Source organism: Pan paniscus, chromosome 13, assembly GCF_029289425.2.
Source record: "Pan paniscus chromosome 13, NHGRI_mPanPan1-v2.0_pri, whole genome shotgun sequence".
In the NCBI taxonomy this organism is placed as follows: Eukaryota; Metazoa; Chordata; class Mammalia; order Primates; family Hominidae; genus Pan; species Pan paniscus.
In genome coordinates this window covers 138539870-138555024 of record NC_073262.2, presented here as the reverse complement: position 1 = coordinate 138555024, position 15155 = coordinate 138539870, and the positions used below count along the sequence as shown (strand labels likewise).

The 15155-nt window shown below is 42.0% G+C and overlaps 1 protein-coding gene across 16 annotated transcripts in view; it reads right to left on the bottom strand.

Moving 5' to 3' along the window:
* AGAP1 (ArfGAP with GTPase domain, ankyrin repeat and PH domain 1) overlaps positions 1-15155 on the bottom strand; it is a 640400-nt gene that overhangs the window by 206877 nt on the left and 418368 nt on the right. The window contains exon 13 of one of the 16 annotated variants that reach the window (XM_055109250.2): positions 10190-14995. The exons of the other annotated variants lie outside the window; for them this stretch is intronic. Coding sequence (XP_054965225.1) covers positions 14934-14995 — 62 coding nt within the window. The 3' untranslated portion in view covers positions 10190-14933. Of the gene's footprint in view, positions 1-10189; positions 14996-15155 lie in introns of those variants that run through there. 16 annotated transcript variants of the gene reach the window in all.

The following is a 15155-nucleotide window of genomic DNA, read 5'->3' as shown; positions in this document are numbered from 1 at the left end:
GTGCTCTTATTAAACACGGGGGTTTCCTAAGCTCGGGGCTGTCCCAGGACAACCTACACCACTCTTCTAATCGACTTACCGGATGCAAAGCTTTCATAAAACATTTCAAGTCCACTTCTTTTTTTTCCTCCTTTAAGATTTCTCTTCTCCTTTCACATCTTTCAGATTTAAATCATACAGATGCACATAAACATGGCCACCAAAAAGTAGGCGCTAGAACGTTCAGAGCAGCACTGCTCATAACAGCCCCACGCTGGAAATGACGGCACTGTCCATCACCGTAGGTACATCACGGCACAACGGAACATTACGCAATGACAACAAGGAACTACTGACATGGGCCCCAACCGCGGTGACATCACACACAGAACACAGAGCCAGAGACAAGCGCGAGAGTGCCAACTGTTAGGATCCCATCCAAGGACAGGAGAAACCCATCTACGGAGTGAGAAATCAGATGGTGGTCACCCTTGTGAGTGGGGTGGGGTGGGGTGGGGGTGCACATGACAGGAAGGGGTCCATGAGGGCTGGCTACCTGCTGCTTCTGGATGTGAGCGGCGGCCCCTGTAAACGTGGCTATGACTTATGATTCCGTGCGTCTTATGTGTATGTTGTACCAATAACACTTATCCAAAAACCTAGAAAATGTCATTGGAATGGCTTGTGAATGCAGAGGTCAGGTCAGGAAGTGTAAGAGACAGAACAGGGTTGTACAAGGAAACAGTTGTACCAGCAATAAGTCCTTAAAAAGTGGCCCAGCCCCAAACAGTATAGGATGCTGGCTTCCACAGGAAGGCAGTCATAAAAGGACCTTTTCGGCATCGTCCCCCAAATATTATTTGCGTTACCATGAAATACATGACTGACGACACGGCCCATTCTGAACTCAGAAAGAGTGTTTCCTCAAATACCCCATCTACGGATCAGCTGGTACTCGCCCCGATTAGCAGGGGGCGACTGCATTACCATGCTAATCCATGTCCTCGCTGCGCCACTTCCTTGATATGGATATGTGTGTGTGCTTACTGCACTGCCTTGATTAGTGCAAGCTTCCATGTGTCAAAAGCGCCAGATTCTTTCCAAAGAATAATTTTAGCTGTACTTATATCCCCAAAGTGGAAGAGTTGATTTGAAAAGGTACTTACCTCCACCATATGCTATTTTTCTTTACACAATTTGCATTTCAAAGTGAATATGGCATTTATATCTGAATGAATATCAGTATGTTGCCTGAACTGATCTCAAATGAGCATGAAAAAGATGCTGGTTTTCTATTGAACAAGAATGTTTTCATCCACCAAATGACATCAAAGACAGAATCCCTCTTTTAAGCTATTGGCTTATTACATTAAAAATAGCCTGTTCTGATTTTTAAAAATATACTCTGAAATGATGGCTTTTCATAGCATTCAAATAAAGTTTCATCAACAAATCTTTACAATAACAATAACAAAATACAAAAGTTCATTCCCTGCACCTTCCAATTTTGGTCTGTCTTTACAAATAGGACTTAACTTCACCAAAGCATTTAACTAGGAAAATAATAGCTGGCATTTGACTTATTGGTTAAGTAAGCCTGAAAAGAGGAGCAACTCTTGGTGATGGTGATAGGAACTTTCATGTACATAGAAAGAGGGCGGGGAAAAAGTCAAAAAGGATTCTATGAGCACTTGAGTGTAAAACAGACGTTTATTCCCACTGCAGAATTGTATACCTTTTATTTTAACAAATCCTAATTACAGGAATATGATTGACAAGAATTCACCCTTCCCCTATGGAGCCTTCACCCTTAGAAACATCCAGGGACGGCTTTTTTCGATCCAATCTCATTCACAGACAGCTTCAAATGCTGTAAAAACTCAGCGTGAGCGGCTACCTTGCAAACCCTACAGCTGCACCACGCCCGTTCTGCGCATGTGTGGGAAAACCGGGTTCCCTGGAATCACAACTGGATGAAGGAGGCGACGTTAACGGTCACATCACTTCAAACTAGGCCTTCGCCATCTGTTCTGTCCTCTAATTACAAACCCAAAAAGAAAAGAATTCACAACACTACCATAAAAAGTGAGACACACGATTTAAGGCCTGTGAATGGGGCCCATTCGCTCCTGTATTTGCATTGGAGATCTGCCTTGCTTTTGGCAAGTGGAATTTCAGGCTGAGAGGATTTTTTTTCCAAGGACACATTCAGTATCTTATAAGATGTAGGCATTCGGGACTCTGCATCCTGTGATACTTGTTTTGTAAAAGAGTACAATTCAACATATCTACTAGGGAGACACAAATCTGGTGTTTCTTGATACCTTTTTTTTAGTTAAGAGATTTTCCATGTTATGTTTATCAAGACAGAGTACAGAGTTCAGACCTAGTCACAATGACAGATGTAATTACTACTAAATACAGCAACGTGGCCAGGCTTAGGATTCCACATCCTGGAATTCCACAGCTCTTTCCTACAACATAGAAACAGCTCATTGTATGCTGCTTTCTCCCTGTTCTAAATTATGATGTCAAAGAAAAAATAATGGGGGCCTATTTTGTTGTACTGTTAAAATTTACTTGGCAAAAGTACAGGTATACAAATAATGTAAACTAAATCCACCAAAATCTCATCTAACCGATCAATTTTTTATTGAACATATGCATACATTGTTCTTGGTTATGGCCACAGAAAAGATATAACTTTATATACTTCTTTAATATGATTTCCTAACCATTTTCCCCATGTTGTTATGTAATCTTCATAATTTTAGATATGTAACATTATTGATTTAATGCAGATAATTTATATCACCATTTTTCTACTTCTGGATAGTTTTGGTTGTTTCCAATTTCTGACTATAAACAACACTGCAAAGGACATCTTCTACTTTTGAATTTTCCTTAGGAGAAATTCTCAGCAGCGTTATTACTGGAACAAACAGCATAGTATATCTTTCTGATTCATGATATATGTTGCTAATTAATTTTCTTAATGACCAGTAACTAAAAGAAGATGGAACCTGGGCATCTTTAAAGCAATTTAGTCCATAATTTCTAAGTGGATAATAATAATAATGAAGAAATGGTGATAATGATAACAGTATGCCCCATGTGGTTAATATAATGATCAAATTATGTAAAGCACTCTGTAAACTGTAAAACCTCTGCAGATATCAGTTATTAATCTCATCAACAGGGGTTTTCCTATCTCTACAGTTTTTTAGCAAAAGCTTAAAATGGTGATGTTGCTAATCTTGTTTGTCTTTAAAATCTAAAATGTCTGAATATTTTTCCTTATGTTTCCCTTGTAATGGTGTCTCTTCATGTATGAACTGTGCATGCCATCTGCCTCCTGTTTGCTTTAGTGCTGTAGTTGGCATCACTTTGCTTGAGCTCATTCATTCCCTCTGTGAGTACTTACTGAACACCCACCATCAACTAGTGAAGTGCTTGGTGCTGTGGAGAACTCCACGGCACCCCCCATCTTCCAGCATCCCAAAGGTCTGATGATCAGAGTGATGCCAATGTTGTCAGAGGTACAGTTTACACAAGAAAGGAAGGAGAGATAAAAAACAACAACAACCCTGCGCTTGGGGCACCATGCACACGCAGCGGATGAAGGACATGGCCTGACAGCAGGTGACAGTGAGCTGGAGCGCCAGAGTCATCCCTTCCCTCCCATCCCTGGGTTACTGCTCCATGTTGGGAGTGGATATCATGTGGCAGTTGGTACAATTCAAGACAAAATATTTACCATGTCAGACGCTAAGTTCTCATTTAAGTAATTATATTTAGAAATAAGTGTAAGTATTTATGCTAAAGACAAAGTTGCTTTCTCCAGCCACACAGTTCTACATAACAGAAAAAAGAATATACAGAATCCAGACCCAGTTGCAATGACAAATGTAATGACTACTAAATACATCAACGTGGCCAAGCAGATTTCAACATCCTAGAATTAGACGGTTCGTCGTCACTTCCTAAAACGTGGAGTCTTATTCCGACCTTTGCAAAACAATGTGTGCCATTCTCATTTTGCCATTTTTATCTGCTGAAGGAACACGTGCTGCTCCAGATTCCGACGGTGTTTATGGAGAGAGCCATCGTACGGCTTGCCTTGGCCACAATCCATCTCCTGGTATGGGTTATATGGACAAGCTGATGCAACAGCGAGGATGAGGGGTGTAAGCATTATGAAGACGGAGAAGAATTTTTCTTGGTTTGGTGTCTTCCTCTGCCATGAATAACGGTTCCATCTTTACAATATTCTTTCTCCTTTATATGATAAATGCAACAGGTGTGTGTGTGTGTTTTTAACATGAAATTCATTTTCATTTGACAACACTGTTTTGAGGGGAGCGTTCCCCGGTTATCTCTGAATTTTACAGTCCCCTTCCAGGAGCAGGTGGCCACACAGCTCTACCCTGAGAAGTATTCACTACTACTTCTTTCTCTGCCTTCCAGTTCTTACAAAATGATCTCACAACTGAATCCAGCAATGACACAGGGAAGACGAAGCACCAAGGAGTACCCCGGGCTCACAAGTCTGATAACATGAGGCAGGTTTTACAGGTTTGCTGGTTGGGATGTTACGGGGTTTGACCACTCCCTAGAAATACTCCAGAAACGCAAACGTTCACTGTATGAGTGGTAACTCAAAACAACGGGCCACAAGGTTTCGAGATGGAAAAATGTCACGATTACTTCGAAAAACTCTCCTCTGCCAGTGTGGGAAAGGACTGCAGAAAGCAGGGAAGCCACGGACTCACCTCTAGCCTGGAAGAACCAGAAGCCCTTTCCCAAGGCCTCGGTTCTCACTGGCCCCCGGGGCTGGCAGCTGGCTCCCTGGTGGAGGGGGCGCGGGTAATTCACAGAGGCTCTTCCGGGCACCTCCTCTTTCCCACAGCTGATCCTGCAGACCACTTCGCTGGTCTCGGAAGCATCAGTTCAGCAGCTGAAACACTATTTCTCACTGCCCACACACATTTTTGAGAGAAAAAAAGTGTTTGAAGCACCTTTTATTTACTTGTAGGCACACCTGTTACCACATCCAACTCAGGGTCCTGGCCATCCCCTGATATGTCTCAGCTGAAATCATCAGGAATCAAGTTGCTTTAGTTGGTTCTTTCAGAAAAGAACACTCCACTTAGAGTTCAAATAATTGAAGCTATCCTTAATTTAGGAAGTACAATACTTACTTCTGAATTGCACACCAATGCTCAGGACCACAGAGAGCTACTGCAGGGGAACATTATCTGCAGGAAAGCAACTAATCTCCTCAACATCCATCACTTACATTTCACATGATGGGTAACGTGCAGGAATATATACTTAATGAGAAAATAATTGCTAGGTCACAAAACTAAGAGAGGATAATAAAGAAAGAGAAGTAACAGTGTATGCCTCAAAGAGTTTACAATTTAATGATGGAAACAATACCACATGAATTTGCCTAAACCTCAGTGGGAGCAATGTATAAACACGGAAACAACTAATAGTGAGAACGCATTGCTCATAAAAACTGAAGATGCTGCAATTCTTAAAAAGAACTAAGATGAACTTTAGTGTCTTCTAATGTCACATTTAGCTAACTTCCTGATGTCTGAGAAGCCTCACAAAACATTAACATTTTCCCTAAAAATTGTCAAATAGACATTAAAACCAATTCCAACAAAACCTGGTTTATGAAAGCAGATATCACATGCTACTGATATTGAGGTTTTATTTCAGAAAAATAATTCTCGACCAGTAAGGCTTCCATTTGCAAATGGTCTACCAAGGTGCTAGAAGGGTACTTAGCAGAAGCTTCCAATTTATATGTCAGAGGTTGTAACCAAGATCCAATGTGTGGGAAACTCCCGAGTGACCTCGGTCGACATGAGTGGGAAGCAAGGATCTGTGTTCCACCAAGCCTTGGCCACACCGCATGCTGGCAGGGGACAGGTGTGGACTGACACTGCTCATCCAGGGCCCACAACAGACTCCGGACTCCAGAGTTATTATAATGTTTTCTAGACCGTTTTAAACTAAACAAAGAAAAACTTTCTTTCCATGAGACAACAACGGGTCTAGTTTTGATGTCGCGTTATTTTTTTTTAATAGCTATTACCACTGTAACAGCAGCTTCGCGACTCCGCGTCTGCAGTGTGAGCAGTTTTGATAAACAGCCTCTGCGGGCCACACAACGGGGATAATGTATCCTTAAGTACCGCCAATGAGCTGCCATTCTGCACAGCCAATTACTTCTGTGCGTCTGTCACTCAAAGGAAAAATGACTGAGCCCATTAGATCAAACCTTTGTCACTGTTCCTAATGCACTCTTAGGCCTCATTAATCTCCGGGAGCAGCAACAGAGCCGCCGGTGCCTCATTGCCTCCCCCGAACAGGCCCACGTGAAGCCTCTCATCTCTCCCCCAAGTGCACCACGTTAATCAAGCTCTCCTTATTACCCCGGTCCCTGTCACGGCGGAGAGCGCTCCCTCTTAAATGCTCTCATTATGACCCATCTTTAGAGCCGGCTAAGTGGAAAAAAAGAGAGAGGGAGAGAGGGAGAAAGAGGACGAGAGAGAAAGAGGAGAGGAAAGAGCAAGTCCGATCACATTAATATTCATGACAATAATTAGTATTCTAGGTCACTGAATATTCATGCTATTAGTTTGGTTTTTTATGGGTTTGCTGGATGTCCTGATTGCTGAAGTGTGGAGAAAACAGCATGGTTGAGACTTTAGATGTCAACGGCAGTTCAATACTCAAAACACATTTGCTGTCCCCGCCTCCCCCACCTCCCCTGGAAAATCAGCTTCAACCCTCCTGACGGCTTTAATATTTCGAAACCGCTGGGGGCCTCAAGTGGGGAAGGGGGGGATGTGGAGGAGAAGGGGAAAGGTTTCCTTTGACAAAGGTCTAGGCATCAATCTGGTTAGGATAAAAACACATCCATAGTTGCAAAAACCCAACAAAGACACACTTTAGAGACAAGAAGGTGTCTGTCATCCTAGAACAAAAATGTCACAACCAGGAGTTACAGAATAAAGTGACCACAGGACACAGAACCGGAGCAGATAGCTCCATGGAGATCCATGAAAGTCCGGAAGAGCATTTCTTCTGTCTGCCCCCTTGCTGCCATGATAGTGGGATGCTGTCTGTTGGGGAGCATGGGTTTGTGAAGTCTAAGCCCTATGTCCATTACGTCTACTCAGAGGCTATGTCAACGCTTTACTGTATTTGAAAAATTAATTCAAGAACAAAATTTCTTTCCCCTCTTCCTTGCTTTTGGCATAACCATGATGATGAATTAATGATGTAATTCTGTGAAGTCGGCATCAGCCAAGCTTTTCAAAGGAATGCCGTGTGTTCTTCTCCATAGAACAGAGGTGGACATCATTTCCCCATTTTAAAAACAAGGAAGCTGGGGTTTAGTGAGACAACTTCAGAAGGGTCTGAGACAGGAGAAATGGGATTCTATTCAGTGATTTGGACTCCGAAACCCTTGCTCTTGGACGTTATGTTTTCCTGCTCTCTACTTAAATGTGAAAATAACTGTGGAAGCTAATACAACTCTGCATTGTTACATGTGGATACAGCTTCACCAAACTAGGCTACCCAAACATTCATGTCAGAAAATACCTTGATGTTTTACCTCCTTCTCTGGACCTGTACCTGAAATTCAAGTTGGGAAGATTCTCCAAAATGTGGCTTCTGGTGGATCCTCATTAGAATGGCAACTTAAGACTATGTAAGTTCCAGGCCAAAAGAATGGAAGTGGATAATGGCCATGCACATCTTGAGAAGCCAGTGACCTTGAATGAAGAAGGGAAGGTTTAACCAGGCCTGAATATCTTTTGGATTCTTCTTTTTTTTCTGGAGTAGACCCTTTAGTAATTTTTTCAAAACCCTTTAAGACAGAGATGTTGTATAACCCTGTATGTTGTCTAAAGATGTCTTTTTTTTCTATCTTCATTTGATTAGTAGTCGTCTTTGCATAGGCTTCTAGGTTCAGAATTATTTGTCCTTAGGAGAGAATATTTCCATTATATTTAAGAATGCATGTTGCTCTTGAGAAGTCTACAGTCAGATTTCTCTTCTTTTGTAGGCAACCTTGTTGTTCTCCTATTTTTGGGGTGTTTTAAGATTTTATTTGTATTTTTGCAGAGCCTCCTCTCCCATCCAACTTGATACTTGACTCTTCAGATATCCTTACTTGCTTCTAGCATATATTCTTCTGTTATATCTTTGACTACCAACATGTCTTTAGCCATGTTCTTTACAGTATTTATCTAATGAATTTTTTATTTTCACAATCTTTATTTATAAAACTTTTTCTCCTATAGTATTTTCACATACTCTTTATTTTTTTGACACAAGCCTCACTCTGTTGCCCAGGCTGGAGTACAGTGGCATGATCATGGCTCACTGCAGCCTTGACCTCTTGGGCTCAAGCTATTCTCCCACCTCAGCCTCCCCTGGGACCACAGGCACTCGCCACTATGCCCAGCTAATTTTTGCATTTTTTGTAAAGACAGAATTTCACCATGTTGCCTAGACTGGTCTTGAACTCTTGGGCTCAGGTGATCTGCCTGCCTCAGCCTCTCAAAGTGCTGGGATTACAGGCATGAGCCACCACGCCGGGCCAAACACGTGCTCTCTGTTTGCCTCATTTTATGAATATCATTAATAACTAACCGATTAAATTCTTCTGTTGATAGGAGTTATAATTTCCTTTTAAATTCCCTTTCACTAAAATGTCACTCTTCTTCCTAAGATCAGTTATCCTTCACATTTTACTGTTGGTTCCCACAAACATCTTCGTTGCCCATTATCTACGAATAAGAGCATGTGGGTTGATGAGGCAGATGAAGGGGTTTTCTCTGCAGCCTTGGCCAGCCAGAAGGCTGGCTGTGGGCTCTGAGCAGGTGTATGGCCCATGCTGACTGGCGGGTTTCATTTAGACCTACCGTGTGGGGGGCTGTGAGCTGGCTGGTGCACTTCATACCACCTACGGTCAGGGCTGCCTTGCCTCTACATTTCTTTCTCTTCTTCTGAGACTGAGGATGTTTGAGTTTCACAATCATCTCTGTTTCCCTTTTTTGAGCACCAGCATCCACATCAAAAGGTTCTGCTCTCCCTAGGCATGCTGCCTGTTCCGATGCATGCTCTCTTGGGGGTGTTGGTGGCAGGGACAACACTGGCCAGCTCTCCTTGCTTTCGTCGCACAGCCTGCTGCTGTGCCCCAGCCCACTCCTGAACTCCACGACCGCCACAAGGAACCCAGAGCCACCCCATCACCATTGCAGCTCCTCTGCTCTCCTCAATGCATGAGCCCCAGAGGGTGGCCTGAGCCCAGTCATCAGCAGTGCACAAGGCAGCTGCTCTGACAGTGCGTGTTTCTTCCTCTCTCCCAAGCCCATGGCAAAAACTGACATGAAGATGACCACATTTCCAGCATTTTAAAGTGTGAAATGTAGTCACTATTTCAATACAGGCAAATCACTTCCCAAATGCTAGGAATACCCCACCCCCGAGCCCCTCCAGGTATTTTCTATTCAATTGCCCCATATGGCCCTTCAGCACTTATCACTCCTTACAATGATATTACTTGTGTGTTTATCTTTGGACTCCTCCACCCCCACTTGAGTGAAAGGCTCCTGGAGAGACGTCTTGTCCTCCCCCCCACCCCAATATCCAGAGCATTAATCAAGGGTGGGCATACAGCAGACTCAATAACAATGGAGATGAATGGCACAGGAGGCAACACAATCCAGTCTCTGTATCAGTAAACTGGTGGCATACAGTTAGGCATTATAGTATTTGAAACATGGAATGCATTATGACTGTGTGCTAGAGAATCAACAGAAACATCCAGTAGCTATTCCAACTAACAAGAGTTCAGCAAGATGGCTGAATAATAGAAAATACAAAAATTAGGAGTTTTATTTCTGACCAATTAGATGACATAATAGACCCCACCTCTCTAAAAAAGATTAGCTTCACAATGCACCAAAAATTATAAACAGAATAGATTAACAAGACATGTCCAGCAGCTAAATGAAAAAAAAAATGCTGAACTTTGCTGGAGGCTATAATACAAATTTGAATAAACTGGGAAAGAACAGTGTTCCACGATAAGGAACTCAACACAGTAAAGATGCCACTTCCTCCACAATTCATAGCTTAAAAGCAATGCCAGTTAAAAGCCATGATAGAATTATTTTTATTATTTTATTTACGTGCCCGTATCACAGCCTCAGGAGGTCCTGATGTCATGTGCACCAATGAGGGGATTATTTTTATCAAGGAGGAGAAGGTTTCAAGTTACTCTTTAGTTCATTTGAGGAAAAATAAGCAGGTAACAGTAGCCAAGAAAAACTGGAAGATAAAAGAGAAATATTCAACTGTGTTATACTACCAGATACAAACGGAGTCACACATCTAAGACACTGTGGTAAATCTACATAAGGTAAGACAATGCAGGGACACCAGGTCTCGGAACACATCTGAGAGGCCAGAAACACAGCCCATTTGATGAAGTGATTGAGTTCTACAACAAAGGCAACATATGGAATTAATAGGGAAAGAAAAAAAATTCAACAAAGAGAAAAAGGACAGTTGATTATTTATTTGAATAAAAAATTCAATTAGATTTCTGTCACACACAATAGACACAAACAAATTAAAGGTGGATTAGGGGCTAAATACATGCATATACATGTATACACACACACATACAGATATATATGCATATACATATATTCACACACATAAACACATACATGTATTTTTTAAGAAAAAACAATAAAATTAAAACTTAGAAGTATACATATATAAACTGTGATCTGGTTTCAAGATTATGAAAGGCTTTCTAAATAGCTTAAAGTAGAAATCACAATAGTAAAAGATAATCTGATTATAAATAAAAAAGAGGGAAAACCTTTTTATGTAAAGAAGACCATAAAATTTAAAAGGCAAATAATAAACTGGGGAAATACCTGCAAAATATATTCATATCCTAAATATACAAAGAGTTCTTAGATATCAGTAAGAAAAAGACAAGAACCTAGTGCAAAAATGGGCAAAGGATACACCTAAACAATTAATTACAACGTAAGAAACACATACAGCTAATACATGTGAGCTGTTCAACTTCATTACCGATTGAAGAAATCCAAACAAACAAAACATGAGGTATTTTTATCGCTCATCAGATTAGCATAAATTCTAACAATAACATTAATAGCATTAGCAAGTGTGTGAGGTGAAACGGGTGATGGCTATGGATGGGAAGAGTTTTCATGTAAAACCTTTTAGAAGTTAATTTGGAAATGTGTATCAAGAACCCTGTAAATGGCTATACCAACCGAATGAATCATTCCATATATGGACAGTTATTCCAAAGCAATAATAAGTGTTAAACACAAAGATTTAGGCTCATACATATATCAGGTCTATGTGAATGCAAGTTATGGGAAGAGAAGGCATAAAATGTTGATCTAATTCAATCGCATTAAGAAAATGAATACAAAAATGAAAATACAAAGAAAGAAAACCCTCCAGTTCACCCAGAACTGAGACAAAACAAATGAGTCAAGAGTGAAGAATAAGGTTAAGTATTCAATTTTTTGGCAAAAACAGCTCTCTAATACCTATTTTTAGCGGGAAGTCCGTCTCTTAAATGTAGCCTCAATTTATTTCAGATTGAATTTGCTGTGTTGGAATTCCTCAGGTGAGAGGACATTTTGTGAATGATGATTTTAGACACAAGAAACTCAATTTTCAAAGAGTATAAAAACTCAAATCCCCAAACGCTTTAATTTCTTAAGCAAGAAAGAATGTATCACTTTACAGATTCATGCTCATGTTTAGAGGAGGTGAATGCAAATTAAAATTTCCCAAGATTTTAATGAAGCTGCTTCCTCTTACAGAAGTGCCTCCGCCTATGGCTTATTCTCAGAACCCAAGAATGAAGCTGAGCAATCAACAGGGAGCTGCTATCTGAGATCTGCGCCCTCCTGCCGCACACCAGCTGATGACTTCACCCGCATGCTTGGTCAGGGTGCCACTTCCCTTAGCACTGCTGTGGCCGTGAGGCATTTTCTTCTTCCCAAAGTGGGAACGCCTCTGTGCTAAGGTCATACCTCCACTTCTCTATCCCTAGTTGGAATCCAGAGAAGAGGGAAAGTCAGCCAGGCCCCTGTGTGGGATTAACCTGTCTGAGGGTTGCGGATATGTCCTGTTACACACTGAGGGCCGTGACCATGGAAAAGGGATTTCAATCTCGTTGCAACCCTCCCATTTGCCCAACAGGAGCTCTTAAAGAGAATGAAACTGGGCAATGGGAAATGCCTTCCAAGGACACACAACTCACTCCCTCAAAGAGAAAGGCCCATGCCACAGCCGACTCCATCAGATATGGTACAGTTTATAGGGCCTTTGTATTATCTACTTAAAATCACACATTAGTGTTTCCCTTAGGACAACAGTGGCATTTGGCTCCAAGGAACATAAATCTCAAGATTAGGAAGTTCAAAATCCTACTTTTACATAGTGAACGCTTCTTCACAGAATTGGTGCCCTTCCTTCATATCTGTGTGCCTGGCAAATTCCTATCCTTTATTCAAACTCAGCAGGTAGCCCCCATTCCTTGAAGCCTGGCCCACCTCCTGGGGAGCCGACCGCAGCATCACTGGGTCTCCAAGCCCTGCCCTTCACACAGCCCTCCTGGGGCCTGTGGCTCCGTGCGGCCTCCATCTACTTGTCTTTCTCCCCAACAACAGGGGAGATTCCTGAGGGCGGGAACTGTGTCTCAGGCACACGTTAGAAACTCCACAAATGGCATGATTTAGCCATTCCACAATGTATACATAATTCAAAACACCATGTTACAAAGATCAATACATTTTTATTTAAGTTAAATTAATTCTATTTAATACATTTTTATCAATTTAAAATTATAAAAATGAAACTCAATAAATGCTTTTACTTAAGTAACTAGATGACTAGATGTGATGGGTCAGAAGGGAGGTTGGAAATGGAAGAATTCTAGAGGTTAGGGACTCCATATCTGCAGTGTGCACAACTTCTGGCACAAAATAGGTGCTTGATAGATTTTTTTTTTTTTTTTGAGATGGAGTCTCACTCTGTCGCGCGGGCTGGAGTGCAGTGGTGCGATCTCGGCTCACTGCACTCCACCTCCTGGGTTTAAGCGATTCCCCTGCCTTAGCCTCCTGAGTAGCTGGAATTACAGGCGCACATCTCCACACCCAGCTAATTTTGTATTTTTAGTAGAGATGGGGTTTCACCATGTTGGACAGGCTGGTCTTGAACTTCTGACCTCGGGTGATTCACCCATCTTGGCCTCCCAAAGTGCTGGGGTTACAGGCGTGAGCCACCACACCTGGCCTATAGATATTTTTTGAATAAATGCATGAGTTTATGTAATGTACTAATGTAATAAAGCCTTCAGCATTTTACTCACTACGGATTGTTTTTTCTTTCTTGTGCCCTTCTTTTCTCTCTTCCCACCCCATAGTTAGCACACCGCTCTAATAAGAAAAATCTCACGGATGTCTTGGAAGAAAGGTCAGCAGGTCATAGAAGCCCCTGGAAAAATACTGTTCTCACTTTTTTGGGAGGCACTAAAGACTCCTTTAGCATAAAGCCAGTTTTAACTTTGATTAGAAACAACAGCTTGTGTTTGTATCCAGCTTTCCCAGCACTTTCATGTTGTCTCCTCTGACACCGCCCCCCTGCAACACAGGCAGGCCAGGCAAGAGCACCCCAATGTGGTGGGAAGGAACCAGCTCAGTGACTGCCTAACACAGGCAGGCCAGGCAAGAGCACCCCAATGTGGTGGGAAGGAACCAGCTCAGTGACTGCCTAACACTATGCAGCGGAGCCCAGGATGGTGGACCCAAATTTGAACTCCTCTGTACCATCTTGCTGTCACTTACCAGTGTCGTTCATGCCTCAGAACCAGGCAGTCAGCACCGTCCCTCTTTAAAAGCACTTGATGTTTCAGAAGAGGAAAGTGCAGCATTAAAGACCAGAAACTCTCATAGGAGAGAAATCTGTTTTTTTTTTGAGATAGTCTCGCTGTCACCCAGGCTGGAGTGCAGGGGCGCAATCATGGCTCACTGCAACCTCTGCCTCCTGGGTTCAAGTGATTCTCCTGCCTCAGCCTCCCAAGTAGCTGAGATTACAGGCACCTGCTACCACACCCGGCTAATTTTTGTATTTTTAGTAGAGATGGGGTTTCACGAGGTTGGCCAGGCTGGTCTCGAACTCCTGACCTCAAGCGATCCACCCGCCTCAGCCTCCCAAAGTGCTGGGATTATAGGTGTGAGCCACTGCGCCTAGCCAGAAATCTGTTTTAAGAAGACTGGATGTAGGTGGGAGAGAAGAAAGTTCTGGACTTTCTGCAGGAGAAAATGCAAATTCTTGAAGGGATGTCCCCATGTTGAAGGAGCCTGACTGTGTGTGTGTTTATGGGAGGGCTCAAGAGGATCTTCTCCTTATCTCTGATGAGCAGACATGGGAAGGTTCATGACACAGGGCAATTATTTGCAAAAACGTAAATAAAATGAACAATGTCATTTTGGATGGCTTGCAACTGGGCACAGAGGCCAGGAATTTCTAATCACATCAACATTTGAGAAAATACAGCTTTCTCTGATCCTGAATGAAAAAAAATCTCCTTTAAAAGAGAATACAGAGAACTAAAGTTGCATTAAAGAATGGCAGATAATTAAAATATAACAACACAGAATTTACATTTTATATAGGTCAAACGGTTTCCTCTGAATCTTGCTCCGAATGGTTTTTCCACTTTCATACATACAGTTATCAGAAATGAGTTAATCTTTGACACTTTAACGTTAATTCACGTTTTTCAGAAGGATCTTAAAAACCCAGTTCACATGTTAACTTCACTTTCCACTATGCAGCCCTGGAAAGGCCTAGATGCATGGTTTTTGCAGCTGTGACTCAAAGCACCATTTGCTCGCTGGCATTTGCGGAACTGAAAGTTTAAAGGAAATGATCAGCCACAGAAGTGATCAGGTTTCTAAACCTTAATCTGTAATGTGATAGTTACTGTCTCCACTTAACCTAAGAGTCCAACATTGTCCTCGAGCCTGGACCACCTGTTGCTGTTGAACTTGATTTGTTAGTGCATTTGC